Here is a 27,946-nt window from a genome sequence, read left to right as displayed (position 1 = left end):
ATAGTCTGCAGCACTGCTCAGCCTTGGTGAGCCCTCTCCAGGGTCAGAGCAGTTAAGGATTTATTCCAAAACTGCCAAAGAGACAACTAGTCCTTTGAGGGTATCACAAGAGGTACTTTGATGAAAGGAGAAATAAAAACCCCAAAGCAAACATTAAAAGCGAAGAACTATTACCCATCAGAATAGACCCAGAAGAAAAATTAACCTTTCAGAATCATTTATATTTACATAGGTATCTGGAAAATAAAATCATCAACCTTCACTCTTAGAGTTCACTCAGGCTAGACTGAAGGGAAGCAAGAAGTGAGAGCTATGCCTTCCAGCCAAGAGCCATCAGGCTGTGTAAAGAGCAGGGCGGCCACACTCTGCAGGGACTTCCCTCCAGCCTGACAGAATCCTTGATTTGCAACACTTAAAAAAAGGATAAAAAAAGTTATTGCTACTCTGCCAAGGAAACCAGACAATCTACAGGAGAGAAAGAAAGTGCATTCCAAGTCTTCTCTAAGAAATCCCCACAAGCTTATCAGCCAGTATGGACTTTGGGCACCCAAGCACTAAAGGTGCACACACACAAGAGTCTCTCACAATTCCTCCTTCATTCCAGCTTTCTTCCTGCAGCAATTCCTTTTCTTCCCTGTAAAGGCACTTTCTATATTCTATATCCTTATGCAGGGCAACACTTTCAGTTTTCCATCCCCACAAACAGAACAGTCCCACAAATACATAACAACATTCAGAAGGAATTTTAATTAACAAAATGGTCCAGGAAAGGGGAGGGAGAACCACCCCCCCAAAAAAAAAAAAAACAAACCCAAAACAAACCCAAAAAACCAGGCTGTTGCATTTGAAAGGTTGCATGTCAGTCACTAGGTAATGCCTGCAAGCCCATGCACAGGAAACCATTTGGACCTTTGTCAGTGCAGAACTCAGCTTCCAGAACCACTTCTCTGCTCCTTCTGTATATAAGCTAAATATTATATACATATATAAAAAAAATACAAACTTGGGTTTGTTATAAAGTGGCTTCTCTCTCTCTCCCCCTCCTATGCTTGCTTGGCACATGAATGCATGCAAAGCTAGTAGGCTCTGAGGGCTGCACAAACAGCAGGTTTTGGCAACAAAACAGAGAAAAAAAATAATAAACACAGCTAAAATAGATAAGCAAGATTAAAAGCCACTGAATTGAAAACCATATATTTTTTCCAATGGTATAGAATTAGGACTACAGCTACGACTTAAAACTGTAAAGAGTCTGTCATCCTCTCTCCCAACTCATGTCAAAGTTCATAGCAGCATAACACGAGATTCCTCAAGAAACATCAAGCCAGTGTTCTCTGCTTCAGGAGTGAGTTCACAGGTCAGGGTTTAGTCTGTCCGAAGGATCATGGGAGGATGCTCACTGTCTTCATCCAATCTCAGTGAGTTGGTTTCATCTTCCAGGCAAGTTCCACCCACGGCACCCAGGTCATCACTATAGGCTGGGGAGAAAGGAACAAGCAGTTGGGAGATCAAGAGTACAGGCTCGGGCTTGGATCCAAAGAGAGTGATTAGAGCTGAAGTAACAAACACCGCCCGCCACAGCGCCACCGCCCGCCACCCTATGACTGCTTTTATCATGACCACATTTCTCCAAGCCAGGAGCACTTTATGATCAAACCTCAACCACCCTGCGTGTGCACAGCACAAGCTTGTGCTTTAGGCAGGCTGATGTTCTTCACCTCCACCCATGCAATCCAGGTGTAACTGCAGCAACTGATGCTGTATGTGTAGGCTGCTCCTCCTCTGCAGCTGAAGCACCGAAGTCAGTGCCACACAAAAATGGTAGAAGCTCCACTAAGAGCTGCAGCATTCAGTAAATTCTCCAATTCTCATGCTCTCAATTTAAGAGAGCAGCAAATCAGGCTAACAGGCCCCATAAAGGAACTACAGGAGTACTTACCAAACCTTGTTTAATAAACTCAAGGGGTTATAACTCAGATGCTCTGATGAGGTCTGGATACAGAACTCCTGCATGAAATAATTGTGAGGGCCCCTCAAGAACCATGTGGCAGGTACTGCAACTATCACTAATGAACCACAATCTGACACAAACTTCTACTCCGGAAGTAGCAGAGATCCATCTAAAGGAGGCTACTGCACATCACAAATGCTCTTTTCCTGCTGCTCACCACTGCTCCACATCACAACCTGCAGTTATGCAAAGCTCAGTGTTGAAGCAGACGAGCTCCTGCAGCCATCTAGAATGAAGCAACAGGCAGAGGTGCTTTTCTGCCCTGTTTCCAGCCTTCTCCTTACCATGCCTTGTGGGTGAGGAAGGCACATATGTACCTTTAGTCACAGCAGCACTGTAGGTCTGTGCTACCAAGGGCCGGTCATGAGATGCAGACTCGAGAATTTCATTGGCTGGCTCCATGCTGCCATCGAGCCTGGCAAGCAGAAGGGAGAGGTTAGCTGGAGAGGTGACCTGCCTGGGGGTAATACAGCTTTAGCTGACAGCTATGGGAGAAGGTCTCATTAGAGGTGCAAAAATAATGTATATGTAATACATGCAACAGGAAGGACCTGGTCCGTCCATTCTGGAGGGCTGTCCAGAAGGCATCTGACACCACTTCACGTTTCACACTGAAGTCTCACTGGCAACATGATTGCCTCTGACATGGCATCAGGAGCTAAATCCTAGCAGCTAGTGTAAGGAAAAAAAAGGACTCAAGAGTGTCATTAAAACCCCACAAAACCATTATCAATAGTCTATACTACAGATAAATTCTCTTGAATTGTGTCAGGTAGTGATAGGACTTGGGGGGAATAAAGCAAAAGTAGAAGTAGGTAGATTCAGATTGGATGTTAGGAAGAAGTTCTTCACCATGAGGGTGGTGAGACACTGGAACAGGTTGCCCAGGGAGGTGGTAGAAGCCCCAGTCCTGGAGGTTTTTAAGGCCAGGCTGGATGTGGCTCTGAGCAACCTGATGTAGTTGTGAGGTGTCCCTGCCCATGGCACAGGGGTTGTAACTAAGATGATCCTTGAGGTCCCTTCCAACCCTGACAATTCTATGATCCATATATACTAAAAACCCTCCAGTGAAGGTATCAGAGCATTTCAGAGATTAAGAACTTGATAAAAAACTTCCCTCTATGACTTCACTTCACCTACAAATGAAACCAGAGGTCATACCTTAAAACATTCACATAAAGGCATGATTTCTGGCCAGTATTACAGACTGGCCAAGGCTGCAAGCCTGAATTATCAGAGTTATTGGCTTTAATTCATAGCTGATCATGCAAGCAGTTCAACTCTAGTACCCCAGCTGTGTCTGCCAAACCTTATTAAAAAAATAACAAGGCCTTGTCATATTTTCCTGAAGTGTTCTCCAGTGCTGCTACAGAACATTAGTCAGCTGGCCTATATGCAAGGAGGTTTAATAAGGACACCAGTATAGAGCGAATACAGAAAATTCAGTCAGAGTAACATCTTTATCATCTCTCTGCTTCATTTATTGATGAAGAGGATGGTGTTAGACGTTTCAGGTTCTTCCCTAAGTGACTCAACTCCAGCTGCCAAGTAAGAGGAGCCAGGATCACAGAGCTGACAGCGATTGATCCTTTGCTGCAATCAGACCCTGCTAAGTCCCTGCTGATAAAGCACTGCTCAGTGCAGTAGGTACTAGAAAGGCAGGCATAGGGGGATTCTGAAGTTACTCATTCATATCAGAGGTCTGGAAAAAGATTCATTTAAAGAAATGAGCTATTCTAAGTCAGACTTTTGCAGAACAGAACTAAGTAAGAACAAACTGGATATTGGGGGGGCGGGGGGAACTCAAACCCTTCAAACCCACACATCAAAACTCAACCTACAACAAAACAGCAACAGGATGACAAAAACAAAGCAAAACATCTCAGCCCCAAGCTAATGTGAGCTTACTTGTGCTGCTTCATTAATGTGCACTCTCCTCCTTCTTGGGGGTCTAGGTTGTACATGTAGAGATAGCCATCAGCAGCTCCCACCAATAAACGAGGGATCTTCTGGATCCTAGGAAGGTTTAGGGGAGAGGAAAAGATTAGTAAGAACTTGTGATGGTATCAGCACACTCTGCTGCCCTCCCGTGATTTTAAGCCATTATTTTCCACACTCCTACTTCTAAGACAGGGAACACTTAACAGACAGTGCACCTAGGAAAGAATTGTGCATAAAAAAGCAGAGTAAAGCAGAACCACACTCTGGGGCTAATGGGGTACCCTAGGAATCAAGCAACTTCTATATAACCCAGTAAAACAGATCAAGAAGTTATCATCCTGTCATCAAGCTTTGTGCAACTCCAAAGACAAACATTCTAATGGGAAGCATTTCCTTATTTCAGGAATGTTACAAGGCTTAATTATGGCTTAAAGGGTGCTTTGAGATCAGAGGAGTGACACAAAGTTGGTTTAGCATAAAAAACTATAACCCCCTCCAAACCCCCAAAATAAGTTTACTAACACTCAGCTTATTGCTTTGGTAGCTGTGCCAAATGGGACCTTTGGTAAAGACAGAATAAAGATCAGATTTAGTCCTGAAAATTAACTTTAATGCATGGTGTGCTGGTTTAGAAGACAAGCATAACATGAACTTGGCTACTTCAATGCTTAGACTGGGTTGGCTGCTTTTGCAGTTCACTGAAACACAACACACTGTTATCACTGCCCCCAGCACTAACAGGAACAAATGCCACAACCCCATGGGTTTGGTCAACATTCTTCTTTCAAAATTAAACAAAAACTTAAAAAAAAAACACCACTTAAGAGAGAGTCTATTCCCCTCCCAATATTTTGCCTTTCCCTCCTCCCCTCCCACGATGGTAAAGTGTTGGTGCTAACAGATTGCTCTTCAACTGAGAGAGGCTTTGAAGCAATTAGAGGTGATCCACTGCTCTGGGGCAGTGGAGGTTAGGTTCTACAGTGTCAGCCTCTCCACAGCCCAATGTGACAGCCCAGTGGGGTGGTGAACACAGGCTCAGTTTCTTTACTCACGTGGCAAGTGCACAAATGTTTTTGTGCCCACAGAAGGGCAGACGGACTGTAGCGAAGGCTCTGCCCTGGTTGAACATTTCTGTCACTTGAGAGGGCAGGTAGCTTGTTGAGGCCATCAGAACTTTCCCAAAGTATCCTGTCCAGGTTGTAGGCTCTTCCTGAGGTCTAGGAGACAGAAAAAACAAACCAAACTTGGACTGACTTTGCCTTCACATTAGAGAGAAAGGTGTGTGAACACCTTTGAAAGAGCTTTTCATTTTTCAAGACATTAAACAGCTATTTTGTTTCTCCCCAGAAACAGCAGCTTTGAGAACTCTAAATGCACATCCTTTAGGCCACAGGGCACCATGTGTGCTACCCTACCCTCAGCCTGTTATTTAAGCATGTTTGATTGTAAACTGATCCTTCTGCTTATAAAACTACATTTCACAAGGTTTATTATACAAAAGCAAGATCTGCTGGGAAGGGCTACGCTTGAAGATTTCATTCCCCTATTTATCACTAAACAAATTATTGTTTCCAACACCTTCCACAAAGGTAAGGTAAGACCTGTCCTCTCGAATCATCAATAGAAACATTGTAGAACCTGGTGTCTTTTAAAGCCCCACCAGCAGCTGGAAGGCATTGCTGAGATAGCTCTTTCCATTATGAGTGCCAGAAGAGGTGAAACAAATGCAACTGGAAGTTGAAACTGCTCCACATTGCTCTCTAGAGGATGGCCAGCTTCTCTTCAGGATCTTTTCTATTCACTGGGAGAACACTGTGCAGCTCAGTTACAATTGCTGGTTCATAAATGACTTCTGCCCTTCACAGAAGTGTTCAAAAGAAGTCAGTCCAGGCTTTGAAGAACTCATCTTGTTGAGTATCATCAATTTTAAAGCCTTTTCCTTGGGAAAAAAGAAGTCTAAGGCACCTCTGAAACCTACTTTTCTTTCACAGTCTCAAGTTTGAAGATATGCACTGTCTCTGTGTTACTGGATGCAGACAGAAACATGCCATCCATGCTGAAAGCCAATGAACAGATGCTCACACACCTAGGGGGAAAAAAAAAAAAAAGAGAAAGGAAAACCAATTAAGTGTTATTTTTGACATTCTAGTACTGTACCAATTGGTGTAAGAAAGCTAGTCTTAACTAACTCATGGGAATTGGCTTAAATGAGAACATTACTTTCTCTGTTTTGACAGGCAGGGCCCTTTCTGTACATTCACCCCTAAGGAGTTTCATACTGTTCACAGGAGCTGCACTGTGAGAGCTGTGGCTGCATGGTAGACTCACCTGCTCCTCTTCTCCTGTCAGAGATTGTAGGTGACTCGCAATTAAACCAAAGTATTTGGCTCAATTATTAATTAAGCAGATTCCTCAGTCACCACTGCTTTGCAAATAAGAAAAAAAGAACATTTCCACAGTAAACATTCTGAATTCTCTGATACCCTCTTAAAGCACCTCAAGAGCAACATCTCCACTAATGACAGGATGTATACCAGACAGGGAGGTCAATCAGCAACGATCTGAACTCAGTCTTACCTCTGTACCACGTACAACTACAGAGTTACTACTACCACAAACCACACTACCATTTTTCACAGTGGCTATCAATGATCACAGCACTAGCAGGATTTAGAGGAAAGAGAGAGTATCAGAGGTGCTGCCTGCAACTGGCCTAAGAATACAATATATCCTACAGAAAGTGACCCACTTTAAACAAGTTCCCTCACTGCTGCATTTTTAAAAGGTAAGAGGGAGCATGACTTCAGCAGGATTGATTTGTAGAACAGCTTTAGTCCAAAGGAGTGAAAACTGGAAGCTGCTCAAGCTGGAACTGTTATAAGCCTACAAGCAGGGACAAATGAAGATGGAAACAGGCAAAAATGAGGATGCCAGCTCAACTGCAGAGCATACTGAAAATCTACCACAAGAAATGTGCTTCAGACAATTGGCCCAGTTGAACTTTACCTCTTCACTCCCCTTCGGAATTCAAAGAGTTTCTGTCCCTCTGGAATGGAAAACACTCTTATTACTGTCCCCTGGAAATGAAAAAAAAGAAAAATTAATTTTTCATTTCAAGATTGTTCACAGTATTAGCTCCAGTGAGCAGAGTACAAGTGCAAGCAGCAAACCATTATGCTGTTAACTTATTGCTGTTGATGCACACCACACACTGGCATGAAATATTTATGGAGCTTGCTCGTAGGATGTGTTTGAAGAGCAGAGAAACAAGAGGTGGGAGCTCCTAATGCAGAGAACAAGCTATGCATCAAGAACAGCCCTTCTTATCATCTCTGATCATGAAAATGACCACATCAGACAAGTACCACAAGTACAGTCATCTGGATGTCTTGGTGCCATTATCAGATGCAATCAGTTACACCTTTCTAATCTAAGCTTATTACTCAACGAGCTGAGGCTTCAAGACTTTCTAAGCTATACAATTTAGATGGGCAATTTGTTCTTGTGTGCCAAGGGCTGGCAAGGCACTGCTCTCTATTCTGCCTTTAACTGCCTTGTTTTCATTAGGAAGACAGCATCAAAACAAGACAAGTAATTTCTAATAAGAATCCTGCATTAAAGGGAGAAGCACTTAATGGATTGCCCTGATTGCTGCCAGATTCAAATGTGCTTATTAAAATAACCTTATTACCCAACAATTCACAGCATGGAAATGGTGTTAAAGATCATTACCAGTTCTTAACTTAGATCTGCCATTAGAACTGCAAGCTGCCTTTTCTGGCACTTGGGTGTGGAATTGTGTGTGCTTAATTTTAAAGTGCTTAGAAACAAACTGTGATGGTTTAAAACTGTCTCCTTAATTTTTCTTCTCAAAGAAATTTTTTTTTTTTAAAATCACTGTTAATAAAAAGCAACTTTACCTTTTCTGATGCAGTGGCAAGTTTAGTACCACTGGCGTCAAAAGCCAGAGCAGCCAAGGGGCTATCATGAGCTGGGATCATATTAGCAGCTCTCTGCAGGAGTGAATCAATAAAATATAACCTTAGTACATGAAAAAAAAAAAGCTATGTGTCTGCAGCTCAAGACTGCATATTTAAGAGTATTCAAGGCAAATATGGGTCTTCCATTACAGAAAACAGCTTCCATATTTGTTTCAGTAAAGGTTAAGAACATAAAATTATCAGTGAAGCATGTGCATGGAGAGTGCAAGCAGTAGAAGGACACTTAAAAGACAATTTGAACAGGAATTACTTTGCTCCATTCGTTTGCCTAACTCCACTCATCAAATCTGAGGGTATTTTCTTTGCCAGCCTTCTGTGAAGCCTGGCTGTAAGAGGTGCTGCAGGCTGATGTAGAGGAGCCTAACCCAGTCTTAAGAAATCTTCTCTGAGGAAGTGAAGTCATGTCCAAACCCTGCATCTTTAGAAGGGGAAACAGCATTCACAAAGATCCTTACCAGGTTGATGGTGTCAAAGACTTGTACTTCTCCAATAGTTGCACTTCCTGGATAGGCCAGGTAGCAGTTATCATTGTTTATTGATAAAGCACACAAGCCTAGAAGGGAAGCAGAAACCAAATTGGCAAGGGGCAGACTTCCAACACCTAAGCAGCAAAACTTTCTGATGCTCCATTTGAGTATTACAAAAGTAACTTAAGTTATCCTCACAAGGCAGCAGCAGAAACAGAACACTGATGAGTAATCTCAGAGTCAATCTGTAACATACTCAACTAATTATAATATAAAGTAGAAAAGGAATACCAACAGAGCTACAACAACTGATTAAGCAGTAGAATTTCCCCTTGTCTCTCATGACTCCCAAGCCTGATAAGGCCTTTAACCATACCAAGTGCTAGCAAAATCCAGTTTGTATCTCTGCTACTTCTTTTTTGTATCTCTGCTACTATTTTGACATATCAACACATCCACTCAAGCAGGCTAAAACCCTGGGAAGATGCAGTTTAAGGCAGAGATTGCTGTATGTTCTTCAAAACCTCACCTGGATTAAACAGGTGGGCCTTAAGACAACAGTCATGCATTTGTTACTTTTATTTCAAAGTGGAGTTAAGAATGTTACAGCTCCCTGTAAGAAATATGTCACAGCTGACACAGAATGCACTTTTCAGAGCTATGGTGGCTTCTGACACACTTACCTGCAGGATTGGGAGGTGTCTCCCTGATTGTATGTAATACCTTCATGTCTCGTATGTTGTGTATATAAAGAGACTCTTCCAGACATACTATCAGCCTCTAGACATGGGAAAGAGGATTAAATGTTGATATCAGACTGGGGTTTATAGTAATTTAATCAATCCTAAAAAAAAAAAAAAATTACATCCAAAAATGCAATAGGTTCTTTTCAACAGAGAAAAGGTTGTGCCCACATGATGGGAGGCAGTAAGAGTCTGACAGAGGCTACACAAGAAACACCTCTTGAAAAGGCTTCAACAGTGCAACACTACCCTCAGTCACTTGAGCTGACCTTCACTTGTCCCATCCACACCAAGTGCAAATTGATTTCAATGAAAATGATTTACATTACTGATTGAAGTCAGCAAGCCAGAGTCTTTCATTTAAAGCTCTTTTAATTCTTATTCTGTACCTGCCCTTATGTATTTCCAACCCTCAAGAGGCAAATTCACACATGGAAATAGCTTTTTGCTTTGCCTAAACAGAAAACAGAAAAAGACTCAAGAGTCTTAACCATTTTTAGAACCTATTGCTAATAATTATTTGTCAGGGGCTATTCTTTTTTAAAACTAATTTCTTCAACATCTCATTTACACTTTTGTAGGCTACATACGTCAGAAATCAAATCAGCCACTGTTTCCCTTATGATTTTAAACAGGAGTCTCACCCTCCCACACTTGAGTTTTGACACAGGGATGGACGCTAAGGTGATTTGAGTTTTGACACAGGGATGGACACTAAGGTGATTTTTTTTCCCCTTCAGATGCCATTCTCTCTACTTTGAATGAACTGGTTGAAGACAGTAAAGTCTGTACTTGCAAAAAAAAAAAAAAGCCTAGTAATGATTTAGTGACACAGCAAAGTATGGTTCCAGGTATTTTAAAACCTCACCAGTTCAGTGATTAAAAATAGATTTAAAAAAAAAAAAAAAAAATCAAATTTCAAAACATAAACAGTGAATACATAAAAGTTTTGAGTTTAGGCCTGAACAGAAAGTGCCAGTTTCACAAACTTCCCCATTTGGGATCACAGGATGATTCGCACTGGAAGGGACCATGGGAGATCTCTAGTCCAGCTCAGCTTACTCAGGGAATTTCCTAAGCAGATACACAAACAAAGAACCAAAAATACTTAACCAAATATGAGTACTGAGGAGGTAACACAGAAGCTACAGTTGGGAAAGTACAAGTTCATGTCAAATAGCAATTCTGTCACCGAAAGAAAGAGACAAAAACTCAGCAGAGTAAGTGCCAGAATAAGATCCACAACCCCTCCCCATGTTTGACTTCCTTGTTGCAGTTACTACTCACCTGTCTATTGAGTTTGACAGCCAAGATGGTGTTGGAGTAACTGTAGTTGCAAATCTCTGTCCCCTTCTTAAAGTGACAAACTTTCAGCTTGCGTGGAGCTTTAAGGCTAACTATGGCCACCAGACTACTGGAGAAGAGCCTCTCCACAATGCACACATCTTCTGTGTCAGCTGGGGAATCACAACAACGAGGGGAAAAAAACACAGAGGCAGGTTTCAGGGATGAAGAATGATGCTCTACAATAGGAAATACTGGCTAAGAAAAGAAAATAAGAGCCTAATGCCAGAAACATTGTCACAACAGCTCAAAGTGGGATTGTAGGAAAGGTTTTTAAAGCACAAAATCTATACAGTGAATGCTGATTTTCCCCCCTCTTGAGGTATCCTCCAAGTTTATGCTTCAGAACAGAGCAGCTACTCCTCCTGCCCAAGATTCCACAGAAAAAAGGCACAAAGACACAAAAAGTGTCCAACTCCAGAATTTTACAGTCTTAACTCTGCAGAAACCCAGAACAAAGGGGTTTGGGGTTTTGCCTGTGTGTGGGTTTTGATTTCTTTTTCAAGCTATACTGTGCATGGAAGAGTTTTCAGATGACCAAAACACCTTGGGGTTTCTGCATACCTTTTGATGAAGAAAGAAAGGCTGTTGCACTCAAAGAAGCTCACTGTTGTAAGACTGCTCCAGCCACTGAACAGTATTTTCACACATACTATGAAAAGACTTGACAGTCCCTAAAGCCAATCCGTGCAGGAATCACAAAGCCCAGCACGTACACACAGCCATAACCCAGCCTCACTTTGTCAAGTGTTCCACCATGGAAGCACTGGAGGCAAAAGGAGGAACATGTCACCATTCCAAATGTGGGGAAGACAGCAGGAGGGAGGAGAGTCCAGGATTTCTGGCAAAGAAGCACTCTCAAAGCATTTGATCAGAGTAGTGTAGAGGACCAAGCTGGTAGGAGTCCAAGTCTCACCACCAGTTTCTCTGGCATGTGTGCTTCCCCCTCCCCACACCCTGTAGCTGCCCTCCAAAAGCCCCAGAGACACAGTGGACACAGCTCCCACAGCAGGAGAAAGCTGGAGAGAGTTTTACCACACTGCAGCTCTCCCACAGCTACTGGTTATGCCTGTCCTTACATTGCAGGACTGAATCAAGACAAGCAGCTTGGGCCTCTGGCCTCGATCCATCAAAACAACCAAGTTTTTCAGAAGTCAGTGTCTGGATTAGCTCAATGCTTAATACAATCCAAATCATAAAGCTGCCAGTGGAAAAAAAAAATAAAGCTTATTTCTGAAGGCTTCTGTTTTGTCCAAGAGGCATAAAATAAGTAATGGGCACTGTTCTCATCACCAGTGACAGAAATTCCCTGAAAAAAGTTCTGTCCAACGTTCTCAGCATATGACAATGTCATCACTGTGTGACATTGTCTTCTCTGAAAGTGCTTTTCCTAGGCAGTTATTTCAAGGGAAATCAAAAGAAAAAAACAACCAGAAAATATTTAATGCTCTACGAGAGAGAGAAAGAGACAAGAGAAACAGCCTCCTTATGGAAATGGAGCAGGTTTACACTAAGCATTTTCAGTATCCTACTCAGCATAACTGACTTTTATCTACATCTCCTATTTACCATGGTACTTCTCCAGAGAAGACAAAACAGCTCACAGAGGCTTTGAAGGTTCAGTTTGCTCACACAAGAGGGATAATGCATTTTAGCAATGACTTGGTTTTCAAGGAATTTTTCTCTACTTTCTAATGCCTCACAGAAGACATGAAAAGGAAATAAAAAAATAATGAAAAAAATCTGCTTCCATAAATTCATGCATAGACTTTCAAATGCAGGAGGTCCATGTTCTTTGAATCAGACTAGTAACATAAAAGCTTCTCAGATATTCTATAGTGTAGATTATCAGCTTTCCATCTAAGCCTGGAGTCCTTCATAATGATAGAATCTTTTTACAAGGCTCAGAAGACCTGCACAGAGACCCAAAACCCACAGTCTGACTGCTCCCTGCTTCTGGGCAAGCACAGCTTCATTCCCCACACAGCTTCTGGGATTTGTTATTCTCCCAGGCAGGCAGAAGAGTTGGCATTTCAGAGGAGGAACAGCAGATATTCAGATGGGAAAACTGCTGTTCCCATGCTGCACTGATAGGATGTGTAGGCACACAGGGAAGAGCACTTAAAGAACTAAGCAGTCAGAAGAAAAAAAAAAACAAAACAAAAAAACCCAACCAACCAAAACAAAACCCAGACAACTTTCAGCAAGGAAAACACTTAAAAGGAACAGAAAATCCTTCAGCTTCACAATAAAAAGACTTACTCTAATACAGTTACCTTTAGAGAAAAGCATTATGATGTTTTTTTAATTAAATTCATTTTAAAAATACAGGATGTACCTCTGCTCCTTTGTCTTCTCCTAGCAGGAAGAAATGATAGCATCACTTCACAGCTGCCAAGCCATGTATGCTTGCTAAGGAGCAACTATTTGGGTGCAACACCAGGCTATACTGTACAATCTGCATTCAGCTGTCCCAAATTAATCATGTTTAGCAGCACTAGATAAGTCTCATAGAAAAAAAGCAAACCCTCCTGTGATTAACAGCATTGCTATTTGTATTTTCTCCTGTACACTACACAAGTGAGCATTGCCAGAAAATCAGATTCAAAACATAGAAAGAAGAACTACAAAATGAGTTAAGTATCAGCAATGAGGAGAGAACAGCAAATTCATAACAAGATTAACAGCTGCATAAACACAGGTATGAAGCATCACAGACAAGAGCTGGTTAGAACCAGCTGGAGGATGATCAGCTGCGCTCTTATTCCATTTTCAATCCAAGAATATGAAGCAAGTTAGAAGCATTCATTAAGCTTTAAAGCACTCTCCAATCTAATAGTTATTTTTATCAGGCGATCAACTGAGCAGGGAGTTAGGAGATTGGTACAGTCACAGAAGTCAGTGATGGGAGCAGACAAAGAAACCTCTCAGACTTTTCAGTTGCTCTCTGAACCAGAGAGCTGGGGCATATTCTGTAGTTTATTTTAGACACCTACATCTGGCAGGTCAACCCTACAGAAGAGAGAGAGGGGTTCTTAAACGCATTCACTCAAAACAACCTGAAGTCTTTAGACCCACTGGAGGCAGTGGCACACATCTGGGAAGCTTCAAGACACCTTTCCTTGCAGAAAGGAGGCACCCAGTACATAGGAAGCCCTCCACCTGCATATCAAGTTCTAAACAGGCATGGTTTGAGAGCCCAAGACTTTTATTACTTAACTTCATACAAGGAAAAAAGAAAAAAAACCCAAGCACAATCTTAAATATTTAGATCTGCTGCCCATTGCCTGCCCCATGACCAAGGGTCAAGACAGCCTGGTGTACAGAGGTCAGACCACTAAATCTACTGTTACCTTACACTCTGTGCTCTGTATTTACAGACTTAACACCCATGGGAGAAAACTGACAATTTCAAAGAGGTTAAGCCCATGCAGACATCCCAGAGCAGTTTGAAGACTGGAATCAGCAGGACTCAATTCCAACCTCACCTGCTGTATCAGTTTATTGCAAGATTCTGAGCAAAGCACTTAATCCAGCCTGTTCTTTCAAGGACTATCTAGCAGAAGCAGTCCTGCAAGCTTCAGTTGAGTCTCTCTTGGTATGTTTAGTCAGTGTCTCGTGTAACAGGAGTCATCTTCACTGAGTCTCCTGGGCTGGGATCAGGGCAGATACTGGAAGTGCCTAACATACTACAGAGGTCAGTACCTAAACTCAACAGCATAAAATGGAGTTCAAGCCACCTATTAACCAGTACAACCAGCCCATGACTCATACAGGCAGAGGTAGCTGGAACACAATTTAACCTGATCATGGGTGCCTAATTTGAACCTCCCAATTACTTCTCTCCATTGACTGTACCTAGAAGCAGGCTATCACCACAGGTAAGATGTGATCCGAATCACACCATTTCCAAACATCAGATGTCACAAGGTCAGGTCACTTAGGGAACTGAGTCCAAGGACAGCTCTGTTGTGCTGCAGGGTACACCAGGATCCTACTATAAATGCTGACATCATAGCTCTTGGTACCACCTGTTCACATGGAGTTTACACAAGAGCAAGGATACTTTGCATAGCATTCATAATTCACTTATTAGCTCCTCAAAAAAGGGGAAGTCTGAATTGGTGGCAACACAGAGGATACCACTTCCCTCCATTTCACCCCATGTCCTACCCAGCTGTGATCAGTACTGAGAAGTTGGGGGAATTTGGATCTTTCAAACTTTTGGATGAGTAAATCTGTTACTATCACATTAAAAGTATTTTTCTTTAGGATTAAAGAAGAACATAAGAAAGGTTTTCCTTTCTTATTTGGCAAAGGTATATTTGTGCCTGCCTGCCACAACAATCAGTATAAAAACTCAAGAGACACTCTCACATCAGTAAATTAATTTATTTTTCTTCATGTCCAGCTACTACATAACCTGGCTATTAAAGTTATAAAAGCAAAGAGTTCTCACAGCTGTTACCAAATTTCACAACCTTCCAGCTCAGTTTCAATACAGAACACTAATACACAGCTTTACCCTGCCAGCAATCAATTGGTTTGTATTTGTGTGATATTTCATCATACACTTAAGGTTCCTCTCATGTCAATTTCAAACAACCTGTGAAAAGACAAAGCATGTCTTATTCTTCCCAAATGAAGCCAACTGAGGGGATTTAAAATTAAAAAAAAAAAAAAAAAAAGAGAGAGAAAAAGATACTTACTGCATTCATAGATCTGCTCTAATTTGTCCACAGATGAAAGAGAGAAGAATTTGTAGCCTGATTTACTGCCAACTGCAAGGGACCTGAAAAACAAACAAGCCAGTCAGGAACATAAACCAAGCCAGCTGTGATTACCCTTACCCTATTCCACAACTCCAGTTGGGTTAGCTCAGTAAGAAAAGCACTAAAAAGCCAGGCCAGATACAGATAGCTTCCTCAACTTTAGAAAAGGGCAAAGAGCTTCTGAGCTACCCCAGGTGTGGAATCCTGCTTCACGCTGATGAAATGAAGAGTTCACAGCTTCGCATAAGCCTGCTGCCCGATTCCTCCTGGGGATTTCTCCAGGCAAACTAAAAGCTTCAGTGTGGAGAAAAAGATGATGACTTGAAGAATGTAATGCAAACCAATTACATCATTGCCTCGTCATTAGAGGTGACCTCCAAGACCTTATGAACTGGGCTGTCTGGGGATTTTTTGCTCTTTGTACTCTAACCTTCCCCTCAACCACCCCAAAAGGGCTTTCGTATCAAAAATAGTAATAAAAAAAGGCATTAAAAGACTGCCAGCTCTGCTTTGCTATGGTTTTATTTGATGATATTCTAGCACCTCCTAAGAACATTGTTAGGTCTCAGGCTTACAAATACTCCTGCTGAATCTTTGATCAGAGGCACCCTCTTAAAAACGCCAGTCACTGATGTTAAACAGATTTTTAACAATAGCAGAACATTAAAAAACTGACTACAGAGCCTTCTTTCCTCCATTACTCAATTTTCACACTTAGCTCACAGACCATTTAATTGCTTTTCCAGTCAGAGTCAAAGACAGGTCTTAAATTTTAAGCTCCAAAAACCTTTAGGCTTGTCTTGCTGCTCTTTACACATCAAGGCAGCAGACAATGGCACATTCTTATTTTCTCCTCCCCACGAGGAGGATGATTTTATGCCACAGAAAAGGAAAATTAACAGTCAACTCGGTCGTGCAGAAGTGTATTAGTCTGCTTATAGTGCACATATTTCTTACTGCCAGGACATATGCAGAAAACCTAATTAAATTCCAATAAAATGTATTTCAACATGCCAAATTGTGGCAAGGCTCAAACCCAGCCCTGCCAACCAGCCTGCCAAAATGCCCTTCTGAGCTCAGCAAGACCATTGTCTAGAATTCAGAAGCACTAGTAATTAGGTCTGCACTTGGAATACAATACAGATTCCTAGATGTCTTTCTTTTTCTGTATTTTCCTCTCATGGCTCCGAAGTGAGCCCTTTTTAAACTCTAAGGTACCCTGAAGATGAGAAATTATTCCTCCAGTAGCTTATTCTCTGAAATGAAGATCCCCAGCTATAAAAATCAGCTTCTGCATGATGGTATGACCTTCTCTTAAAAAGAACTGGCACAATCTGGTTAAGAAATTCTATTTGACAAGGTTTAAACCTTCAAATTAAAATATGCACTATCCAGGCAAGAGAAGTAAGTCTCCCCAGATTTAATAACCAAGGTATTAAAAAAAGCATATTAGGGTTAGAGACAGAAAGGCAACTATAAAACAAAATTTTGTTGCTGCTCCTCTAAGTCACCTTAGAGAGAGTGAATTTAATTTTACTTCAGACAAAAAAGTGTGTGTTCAGCAGACTGAATCTGATTAGTGACCACAGAGCTTCAGTGCCTTTCCTCAACTACTTTTATACAACACGATGAAAATCCAAATTTTATTAAAAAAAAAAACCAAAACAAACATGAAAGCAATGAGTTAGTTCTGCTGCTTCCCTCAACAGAAGGTTTAGCAAAGAATGACATTAAAGCTGTCACTTCACAAAGGTAAACAAGCACTCTGAGGTTAAAAATAAATGGAGTCACACGACTCCTTGCAATATAAACCATCTACAAAAGACACAGGATGATTTCCTCACTGAGAATTCTACATAGCAGCTATTTGTGAGTGTATTACTAGGCAGAATTGATTCCTGCATTGTACTTACAGCTTTAAATACAGAATATTGCTGTATCACCGTTTTACTGTCACTGACATCCAGAATAAAGCCCATTTTTCTTATCCTACCCACAGCCCATCCCTCATCTAAATAAGCTTCAGACAATGGCAAAAGCGAGCTGTGTATGAGATAAAAATCATTAGACTGAGTAGGAGCCAAATGAAGAAGCATAGAACAGACCTCTCCATCCATGGCAACTGCCTTTTGTTATTTCGCTCAGGATCAAGGTGATGAAGCCACAAATCATTTGTTTACATAGAACAGTTCAAGTCAATATAATTAAAGCCATTTCAGCATCCAAGCAGAACTGCAAAACAACCTATTCTTCTTCCAGGACAGCGTTCTTTGGTTTGGAGGGGTTTTGTTTGTGGGCCTTTTTTTATTAATGCACTCTCAAATTACTTATGAAACTATTAGAAAAAGGTTTTTCATATGTAATAAGAGAACTCACTAAGCTGAGTTATACCAGCTTAATCACCATGATTTATATCCCTCATCTTCCCCCACACCAACATTACACTTAAGCCCTTGAGAAACCCAATAGCTAAATGACCAAATCCACAAAACAAGTATCTAGCCAAAACTACCCCACCTCTGAAAAAAAAAAATAAACGTGCAACCATATGGGGATGAAATATAATCAATAAGCCATTCAGCTATTGCTCTGATAGACAGCAGCCAAGAAGAAGCTGCTGTAGTTTATCAGAAGCTCCTTTTACAATGTGGGTGTTATGCTTAATCATCACCAAATTTCAGAAGATGATGAGAGGCTCAAATTGAAAACAAAGCCAATACCCCCAAACCCAGCCTTTCTTTCCTTCTAGCATTATGCTACACACAGGTAGATATTTAGCTCTATGTGTGGCCCCTATTGCACACCTTAGACTTTGAGCTGTATCATCATAAGGGTCATCTACTCAGTACAAAATTACCAGTATCACCCTGATTTATAAAACTATTTCCTCACTTTTTTTCAAAGATAATACTGCAGCCTGAATCAAGATTACATAAATCCTGAGAGTATTTTCAAGAGCAGCTGTCAAATAATTAAAACTAACCTCATCAAGTGAGCAGTCTTAAGAGGTATTTCACACCTTCATTTCAGGATGCTGACACTCACTGCAAGCAACACTCACCTAGAGTGAGAAATCAACTCCTTCAATCTCTCTGGCTTCTCAGAAACAAGTTAGAAACAAGTTTTTTTTCAGGTGAGTTAGAATCATACAGCTTTTCTTTCCCTTTTTTAATATACACAGAGAAGGAAGAAAACCAGTTTTTCCCTTTCTGTATCATAAAGAACCTTAACTATTAATCAGAAATATTCTACGTTAATCAGAAAGATCTTACTGAGGGCAGCGCTCTCAGAGATTAAAATCAATTGCAGCTGCAGTATAAAAATGACTCCTGAAGTCATTACTACTTTAAATAACTGGTTAATTAAACCTACTTTTATTATGATCCAGTCTCATTATACTGATGTTCCACCTCATTTCAAAACCAATGTAAATTTCCAAAGACAAAACATTTTGTGAACAAGGGCTTATGATGAAGAGGGGGAAAAACAAACATGAGAGAAAAAAAAAAAAAAATCAATGAAATTACATATGAAAAGAATTACTAAAGGGACTTTGCTTTATTTTCCCCTCCCAAACCTCTGCTGAAACTGAAGCTGCAACATCTCACAGATACAATAAATAAAAGGTCAAAAATGCCACAATTTTGGACAAGAGCCAGATACAGAAAGCCCTAAGTTCAACAGATTTGTCAGCAATGCTCTGAGGACCCACAGGAGATTTTCCCATTGTTTTTATGTTAAAAAGAAAACCTCCAGGAATCTGCTTCAGCAAAGGGAGACCTCACTCGCTCATCACTTAACACACAGCAATAAACTGGGACAACAGAAAGTTCATCATCCAAGTTAAGGCCAAATTCCTGTGCAAGCTGTTACACGCTGAGGAACATCCCTCTGGCAAGCCCACCTTGGCTGCTAGCTCCACTGCAACAACAGCAAGTACACCATGTGTGACTCCTCCTCTCCACTATCTTCCCTGAGCACCAGAGCTACACAATTACTCCTTCCTTTCTTTTTTGGGGTGTCTATTTATCTTCAAAGCCTTCTTGCAATAAAGAGCTCTCCTGTCCTCAAGGATCATGGGTGAACATACTTGAACACAGGGGAAATAAAGGCAGAGGAGTGAATGCTCAGCACTCAACCCCTGTTCTTCTCACACACCATTTACTACAGAGATCCAAACATCACACAGTAAGGAAACCAGAACACAACTCCTCCAGCTGTACAACTTTAAAGCATCTGCTCAGAAGACAGAATGAAATTGATTTACATGGGGGAAAAAAGGGCAGAATTAAATCAGAAAGAACAGATACAAACTTACACCAATCACATGTAATTCACACATAAATGAAAGCAGAGACTAAAGCAGACCCTGCAATTAAGGCACACATCAGTGTCTTCATTCCAAGTCCAAAGGCAAGGTTTCCTTTTGCCCTTCCATCAGCAGTCTGTTCCAAGACTATTGTGTTTCCAAGTGCTGTTACATGATTACTTGTTTTAAAAAAGGTGATTAAAGCTTCTCTATAGTCTTCCCACCAGAACCATTTCACAAGCAGGTTCTTTGGGTTGTGTTTTTGTTATGTGTTTGTAAGTTGAATCTGAACCCCATCCAAGCTTCAAAGTTCTTCCAAAGGCATTCCTCTGGAACTATTTGTGTAACGATTTAAAGACTGAAAGTTTAACCTATTTTATAGACACATAGAAGCTTTGAGGTCTTGGAAGTCATGCTTTGCTTAAAAAGTTACAAACTTCTGTTACATCCTGCATTTCCCTTAAGGGTTTTAAAGCTTGTATCAGCTTGTGAGGAGAGTTTAATTTTTCATTAAGGTATCTGTGCTCAGTAGTTCTCTCAGAAGTAATATAAGCCGTAGCCAGGTTTAAGCAGCACTTCTTACCAAATATCTGTTGTTACCCACACAACCAGCACTGAAATCACCCACAAGCTTCTGCTGCACAATTTTGCTGGGATACCCAAGTTCTGATCAGCTACTTTGCTCTCTGCAGGCTGGAGCTTCTGCCTCTCAATCAGAGAATGCCAGTCATGCCGAGTTGTGCAATGATTGATTCACTGGGGAAAAAGGCTAGGTTCAAAACAAGTACACTAACATCTTCTCTAAATGACCTTCTCTGTGTTTTTACTTAATGAAAACACACTATATCAAAGAGAAGCCACAAACCAACTGCTTCTGCCGCATTAGAGGTGGAGTGTTTTCAGGCAGAGTTCCAGTCCCAGCCAGTAACTCAAAACTCTCATGTAAATAAAGCTTAGGGTAACGTGGAATAAAGAGGCAAGACAACACTTGCAATAACATACGCACTGTTCCAAGAGACAACATCACTGCCTACAGCAGCCATGAATGAACCTCAAATACAAAAAAAAGAGAGTTACATCTGGGTAAAACAAACAACTGAAGGCAAGACAAGATACCTGCTTCAGCCACCAGGGACTGCAGCAGCTGGGAAATGGAACAGCCACTTGGAAACACAACAGCAGCTTTTACGTCAAAAGCATTCTTCTAACTACCAGCAATCTAATTTCCCAATGCTAAAAGATCATCTCCTTCCCACAGGAGACAATAATTAATTATCAACCCTTAATTAAGCCTAGGAAAAGTTAGCTTGCAACTATTTTTACCAGCAACAAGTACCATCTTTTCCTAAGACAAGGCACTTGGTTCTGCTGTCTAGGTAAGCAAGACACATTGAGCACTGGAGTGGAGCTGGCACTTTGTTAAGTTATGGTTATAAGCTTTAAATGTAATAATAATGCACCCATGTCATTGCTTTTCCAGTTTTGACTGTCAGCAACTTTTCTAATTACCAAAGCACACCTTAAAACTGACTGGGAAGACATAAACAAAGCTTGCCTTTCATATACTGGCTGAAAGAATATGCATTTGTTTACCTTGCCTGTCTGGAGAAGGATTCCAGTCACTTGTAATATAATTTGAAAGCAAGTAAGTGTTCTGAGGGCCAGCATGGGAAAGTGTAATTCTTTCCCACTAAGTTCTTTGTAGCTCTTCTGACCTGGTAAATGGTAAGCTTCTAGATCTATAGAATAGTACACTAATAAATCCAGATAGCTGCCTTCTTGTTTCTCTGTTCAAAAAAGAAACTAAGAAAGAAAAGGGAAAAAAAAAATCTCTAACTCCAGTTTAAAGAACTTACACAACCACTAAATTTTACTCAGTTTAAGAACTAGAATGCAACTTGGTTTTTTTAGGCCACTTACCACATCAGAGAAGTGCTTTAAGTAAGAAACTGCTTGGAAAGACACCTACAAGACTTGTGTTTTTCATACTACTTTTCTCAGAGAGATTTCTTTGAGACTATTAGAAAGAAGAGATACTTCCTTAACATCACCTAAACCATCTCATTTGTCTCCAAGTAAGTGGCCTTTAAAATTATTCTCATCATTTTGAGACAAAAATACGAGCAGATGCCTTTTTTATATTTCTGTTCTTTCTCCAACAGATATCTGAAAACGCAATGATGTTAAAAAATAAAGAGACAAAATGTCTATTCCAAGACTCTAAACTGCAAAGACACATGGGCCAGGTCTAGATCATGTAAAGATACATGCCCAAATCTGCTAATCTCAAGGTGCTTTGCATATATAGAAATAATGCTAAAAGAAATTACTCTACCTGCACAATGGACACTAGAAAGCTGAATCCCAACACACAAAAAACTCAGCTATAGCACATGAAATGAAGAAAACATTTTTGATATTTCTGACAATAAATTGGGTAAAGTAGCAAAGCAGCACACACAGTTGAGGAAAAAAAAATCATTAGTCAGTTGTCTGTTTTTCCCTCATAAACCTCAAAGTTAAAAAGGACCATACTTGACTCTTTCCTGAAGAAAGACTTCAAGGTGGACAAACCAAAGAAGTCCTAGACAGATTAATATTACATTTCCTTTCTTTTTACTTCTGTCTTGGGTTTGCTCTCAAGTCAAGCCTGCAGCTCTCTTGTTCAAAAGAGGTTTTCTTTGGTCACAATTCAGTGATCTTTAATTCTATACAGCTCTCCACAAAGCTAAGCTGCAACTGAAACCAGGCAGTTGCTTGAAGGAAGGACAAATATTAATACTTTTAGATCACCCTGTTGGACAGCACAGTTTAACTTCAAAAACTCACATAATGACTTTTATAAGCTGCAAAAAAGAAAGAGGTGACAGATTTCTCAGTTATTATAACTTGTTTTATCTAGTAATACATAAAAAATGGATGGCATCTGAGCAAAACAAGCATGATTTCTGAGCACAATGACAGAGAGAGCTCTGGGCAGTACTTGAAAAAATGTGAAAAGTAGTTGCAAAAGTCTCTGGCTTGAATCAATATATGGATAATGATTTACTTACAAATACTTAGAACACTATTGCTTCTCCCTCATCATTTACTGCAAGTTACTGTTAAAGTGTCTTGTCTCAAGTCTATCCAGCTCCACTTGTTCATCTCCTGAACCCCAACAAAACCTACAAAAGCAAACAGAGTATTTCCTTCTGTGATGTGACCTTTCTCCTCAATTCTGGCAGTTTCCATAAATCATCTCACCTTCACAAATACCATATGCTACAGCACATGCTGAAGATAATCAAAAGATCTCTCTTGTGAGGACAAGATATTGTTGCATGTAAAACAAATAAATAAGTTGTTATAAGAAAAACCACCACCACACTCATGGGTTATGCTGTGTGATGCCAATCTGAGATCATTTCCTCTTACTCACTTCCTAAACAAAACCAACTCCTTTCTCAAGTACAAGTTCTTTTGGTTATTGCCCCTTAGGTTCATCTTTTAGGCATTTAAGACAGTTGAATCCCTCTTTAAAGGGTCTTTAGTGTTTGATTTCACCTATTAGAAATGTCTGAAACTAAAAAAAAAAAAAAACTACTGCTTTTTAATACTCTCTATAAAAATTGATATGCACTAATCTAAACATGCTGCAACAGTTAAATCATTTGAAAGACGTACAGCATGAACTATCTGACCATTTCTAGAATTGAAACATGAATAAATGCAATTTCACAAACTACCAGAGAAAGGCTTCTTGAAAAATCAAAATCGAAAGAAAGCATGGGCTCATAAAAATACCTTTAAGCCAAAGGCACAGTGCCTTTGTTGTCTGTGCAAGCTGAACACAGCAAGGGAAAAATAAAAAAGCTCTAAAAAAAGATAACTATAATGAGCTTTCAAAGTTTTTGCACATCTTGGAAGACTTCGGTCTTCGTGTTACCTCAGGCCCTCCTAACAGCCAGGCATCAAGAAGATGCAACAGCCCTGCCTCCCTTTCCCAAGGCAACAGCGAGCACTGTCTCGCAAGTACAAGAAGGTAAAACTCCCCAAGGCATCGGTATGGGCGAGGGAGCAGTCAATATGCTGCAATCACAGCTCAAGCCGCCCATTAACCCTCTGCTACGTGTCCCTACGAGCGCGGCTGCACACAGAAACTGGAAGGAAAAGTAGGGTTGTTCCCGCCCCTCTTCGCTGCAGAGACGAGGGTGACCGCGGCCCTACTCTATGGCAGTAAGGGCAGAGACTGCGATAACGCTGCCTACCATAGGAAGAGATGGACCAGGGGGAATAGGTGGCACCAGGGGGAAGCGGGAAGACCCCGCCACGCCCCCTCCCCCTTCCCCAAGTCCAAGGCCCAGGCGTCCTCAGGCTCCCTCGGCAGGCCTTTCCCAGTCGCAGCCCCCTTCCCGCGCCCAGTCCCCCGCGGTCCGTCTAGGCTCGCCCTCAGGCCGGGCGCCGCCCCCCTTACGTGTTGTCCTGGTTGAAGTTGGCGAAGAGCAGATGGCCGCTGCCGGCGTCGCCACTCTGACTGGCCAAGTTCATGGCGGGACGGCCCTCGCTACCCCCGTCCGGCGGGGGAGGAGGAAGGAAACACCTCCAGCAGACAGCACACACCTCAGCCTCGGCGGCCCTAGCCCCCACCGCACACCCGCGGCCTCCTCATCCCCGCCAGCCCCTTGTTTATGCTGCGGGTAGCGGAGCGACCCCGCGCCTGCGCCGCTCCGCCCCGCCCCTCCCGGCCACCGTACCACCGCTGCGCGTGCGCCCGCCGCAGGGGGAGGGAGGAATCGCGCGTGCGCTCGCCGGGTGGCGCCGAACTCGGATGGGGAGAGGAGGGGCAATGGGAGCGGAGGGCAGCGGCGGATCTAAAGCTAACCAGGGTCCGCTGGAGTCGCCGACTGGATGGGAGACGGAGAGTGCGGGCGCTGTCCGGAACCCCGAGCGTGACTGCCACCTTACCGTCACGGTCGCTCGAGACACGGCAGGGTCAAAGCCTGCGCTGTACCAACCTCTGCGTACCACAGGAGGTCCCCACGGCTCAGCAGATGGCGCAGCGCAGCTCCGCTCCCGGGCACACCACGCAACTGAGTGAAAAGGCCTGGTGGTGGCCAGGGGTGCATCTGCCTTTGGGTGTCCCCAGCTTGCAGACCAGCCAGGAGCGGGCAGGAGACAGCTCCAGAGCAGGGGGCTGCCAGATCCAGGGAGCGGCTTGTCGGGAGATAATATAAATTGCAGGGGAAAACCCCAAGGCAACTCAATTAGGAATGCCTGGGGAGAGGATGGAAATCGAGAGATTTGTCCTGAAATCAGTTAGTCTCAGGGAAATGAGCTGTCCAGGGTGCCTGGGTTCATAGCTCTAGGGCCAGCTCCTCCAGGGGCATTAAGGAGTGATGCATATGCAGTGGTGGGGAGTGATGGAGCTTCAGCTCTTCAGCTGATGTGTAAAGGTCTCTCTGGGCTCCCCCACGTTTAACCACTATCTAGCTGCTGGTGAGGAAACTGCTCCAAATGTCTTAAATCCAAGCAGCCCTGCCCCAGCACCCCACTGCCTTGTGTCCATTGTCCCACTGCCTTGACAGATCACTGGAACAGGCTGCCCAGAGGTGTTGTGGGGTCTCCTCTGCAGACTTTCAAAATCTGCCTGGACATCTTCCCATGCAACCTGCCCTAGGTGAACCTGCTGTGACAGGGGAGTTGCACTAGGTGATCTCAGAGGTCCCTTCCAACCCTTACCATTCTGTGATTCTGTCCACTGTGCTACAGTGGCCCGCAGCCACACCTCAAGTAGTCCTGCTCCCCATGCTTGCCTCTGCCTCCACTATAGCTGCTGCCAACCCATCTGTGTCCTATAACTCCTTCTACCCATCCAAAGTTTCTTTTATTGCGGGGTGTTTTTTTCCTGCTAAGAGATGGCAGATTTTTATCTCAATCTCTTAATGCACGTCTTCCCTCGGGACATGCAGTACAGTGGGCACTGCCAGGGCTTGGAGCACTCAAGGTGCAAATATTCACACTCTTCATAGTTGGGATCCAGATGAGATCGATGACTGGGAGCAGCAGAGAATACACAGAGGCGTCTCCAGCTATGGAATTCATGCAAGGTTTGGGACTTTGCAGATTTTGGGAATGAACCAATCCTGGGCTTCATCACCCATTCCTCCTCTAAAGAGAAACTCTGCAACTCTCCTCCTACCCCCTTTGGGTGCCATTAGAAACATGTCATTGCAGCCAGGATACCCTGAACCTTGGAAACTCTCCTTAGCATCATTAGAATTACCCAGATCTTTGCACCAGGGATGGAGAAGGAAAGAAAAAGCAAGGCTCAGGGCCAGGCAGTACGTGAAGGGAGCTGCCCTGCATGGAGGGCACATGTCCTAGTGGGATATAGGTGGTGGAAGTGTGGACATCTCTGCATCCCACAGTCTTGCTGCTCCTGACTGCCTGCAGCTCTCCAGCCTCCAGGTTTGGAGGCAGCGCTGGGGCTGGAGCCATTTCCCAGCATCACACATGAGGCTTTGGTTGCCATAACAACTGGATTCAGGCTTTAAAAATAGTAACTTATTTTTCATTCAATTTGCCTTTTGCCCTCTGAGACAGATCTATTTCAGGACTGATGGTTCACTTCAGGTGTCCCTCCCCAGCACTCTTGGCTGCAGGCTGGGGGTTTTGGGGGTGGGGGTTATTCTGCTAAATGTGATTTATCACCATTCTCTCTCCCTCCTCTATTTAGGCCCAGAGAAAAGGTAAAGCAGGGCACAGGCATCATGAAATAACCTTTGCCAAAGCCTCATCATCTAGAAGACTGGGGAAAAAACTTGAAAAAAAAAAAAATCTTCTTGGTTAAGTGGCAGAGCGTGGGAGAGGTTTTTGGAGATGATCTCACTCTGCATCTCAGCCTGGACCTCCTGCTTTCAGCCAGGGCTTGACTATCCCAGATAGATTGGAAGGTCCTACTAAAGGTGGGGTTTGATTTGTTCCTCTTGCACCTGCTGGATCCCACTGTCACCAGTCTGGTTCGTGAAGGCATCTTCCACCCATGATGGGAAATGTGCAGGAAGGCTGCACCAGTGCTTGGCCTTGGGGAACCAGGATTCTTCTTGAGGACAGTCCACAAGGCAGCGTGCACCTGGAGTATCACCCCTTTTCCATCCCCTGGAGGGATGAGCTGCTTCTGGAAGAGGTTGCAAAGGCTGCTAAGGATTCAGTCACCTCTTGCATTAAGAGTTCTTAATTTTTTGTCAGTTTTGGCTTCTGGAAGATGTGTGTGTGTGAATTCCCATGGAAACATGGCCCTTTGTGTTGAGATGTCATCAGCTTTTCCACCTTCTCCCCACCAACCTTATTAGAGCATCAGCAAGAGGTTGTACTGGGGAGATCAGGGCTCTCCTCCTTCAGCTGCTGCTGACCTTATGTCACCTTTCTTGTCCCTTAGCTGCTCGCTGAAGGTACCTGTAGCCTTTGGCATAGGATGGGCATGGGTGATGCCCATCTGCCTGCAGACAAGCTCTCATCATCCTTTACATCCCCTCTCTGATCTGCCTAACCTCAGATGTGTGTTGGGACCTCATTTCCCTGGAGGGCTGAAGGCTTACAATGGAAGTAGGGTGAGGATCCTGGTGTCTCCCATCCTTGCCTTACTATCCTCCTGCATCTCCCGAGCAGGGAGGGATGGTGGCATGCTGGTGGGAGCCGTTTCCCCACCCACAGGCACCCTACAGCGCTGGGACAAGGGCAGAGCCTCCCGCCCCTGCCAGGGCCCCTGGAAAATAATGGAAAACAAAATAAAATCATTAAAGTCAAACAAATAAAAGCGAAGCCAAGCAAAGCAACTCCCTGGGGATGCCGGGGTGGCCTGGCCCTGCCCTGGGGCAGGCAGGGACATCTCCGTGCCCCTCCTGGGGGGCCCGGCTGTGGGCAGCGTGGCCAGGGAGGGGCGGGCAGGCTGCCTGAACCCTCCCTCTCTCCCTCCTCCCCCCCCCCTTTAATCACATTCTCATTTCCAATCTGCTGCTATTTGATCCTCCGGGGGTGGCGGCGGGGAGGTGGGGGAGGAATATTTTTAGCTGAGCTTAAAGCTGCCGGGGAGACTACGGGAGATCGAGCAGGTTGCTGTGGCCGGGTGGAGTTGGACGGGATCCCCCTCCCCTCCCTTTTTTCTTCCTCCTCCTCGCACATCTGAGGGCGGCAGCGGGGCTAGCCCCCCCATCCCGGAGGTCGCCTTTGTTTTTCCCTTGTCGCTCTCTCGAGCAGCCGGGGCGGGGTGGGAGGGGGCCAGGCTGGGCTGGGCTGGACCAGCCGCCCCTTCTCCTCACCCCGCCGGAGGCTGCGGAGTTGCTGCCGTTCCCCTGGGCACCGCTTTCCTCCCCAGCC

General features: G+C 43.2%; 1 protein-coding gene across 2 annotated transcripts; it reads right to left on the bottom strand.

Moving 5' to 3' along the window:
- Positions 1-800: 800 nt before the first annotated feature.
- WIPI2 (WD repeat domain, phosphoinositide interacting 2) lies at positions 801-24,118 on the bottom strand. 2 transcript variants are annotated; one of them, XM_054390859.1, is made up of 12 exons: positions 24,045-24,118; positions 15,217-15,299; positions 10,451-10,620; positions 9,104-9,200; positions 8,409-8,506; positions 7,873-7,965; positions 6,959-7,029; positions 5,931-6,038; positions 5,005-5,169; positions 3,920-4,027; positions 2,296-2,426; positions 801-1,478 (listed from the first exon to the last, which is right to left on the bottom strand). In XM_054390859.1, the coding sequence occupies exons 1-12, from the start codon at positions 24,116-24,118 to the stop codon at positions 1,366-1,368; spliced, it is 1,311 nt and encodes a 436-aa protein (XP_054246834.1). In that variant the 3' UTR covers positions 801-1,365. The 2 variants fall into 2 exon arrangements, with proteins under 2 accessions (XP_054246834.1, XP_054246835.1); XM_054390860.1 differs by having other exon boundaries at positions 2,329-2,426.
- Positions 24,119-27,946: the final 3,828 nt, after the last annotated feature.

This window comes from Indicator indicator, chromosome 22 (assembly GCF_027791375.1).
Source record: "Indicator indicator isolate 239-I01 chromosome 22, UM_Iind_1.1, whole genome shotgun sequence".
Taxonomy (NCBI): domain Eukaryota; kingdom Metazoa; phylum Chordata; class Aves; order Piciformes; family Indicatoridae; genus Indicator; species Indicator indicator.
The sequence above is the reverse complement of the archived record's forward strand: the minus strand, read 5'-3'. Positions and strand labels throughout refer to the sequence as shown.

Coding starts and splice junctions, on each gene's coding strand:
- WIPI2 (XM_054390859.1), bottom strand. CDS start 24,118: ATGAACTTGGCCAGTCAGAGTGGCGACGCCGGCAGCGGCCATCTGCTC. Junction 6,039..6,958: donor TTCCGAAGGGGAGTGAAGAG/GTAAAGTTCAAC, acceptor TTTTCCCCCTAG/GTGTGTGAGCATCTGTTCAT. Junction 2,427..3,919: donor ACATTAATGAAGCAGCACAA/GTAAGCTCACAT, acceptor TCTGCTTGCCAG/GCTCGATGGCAGCATGGAGC.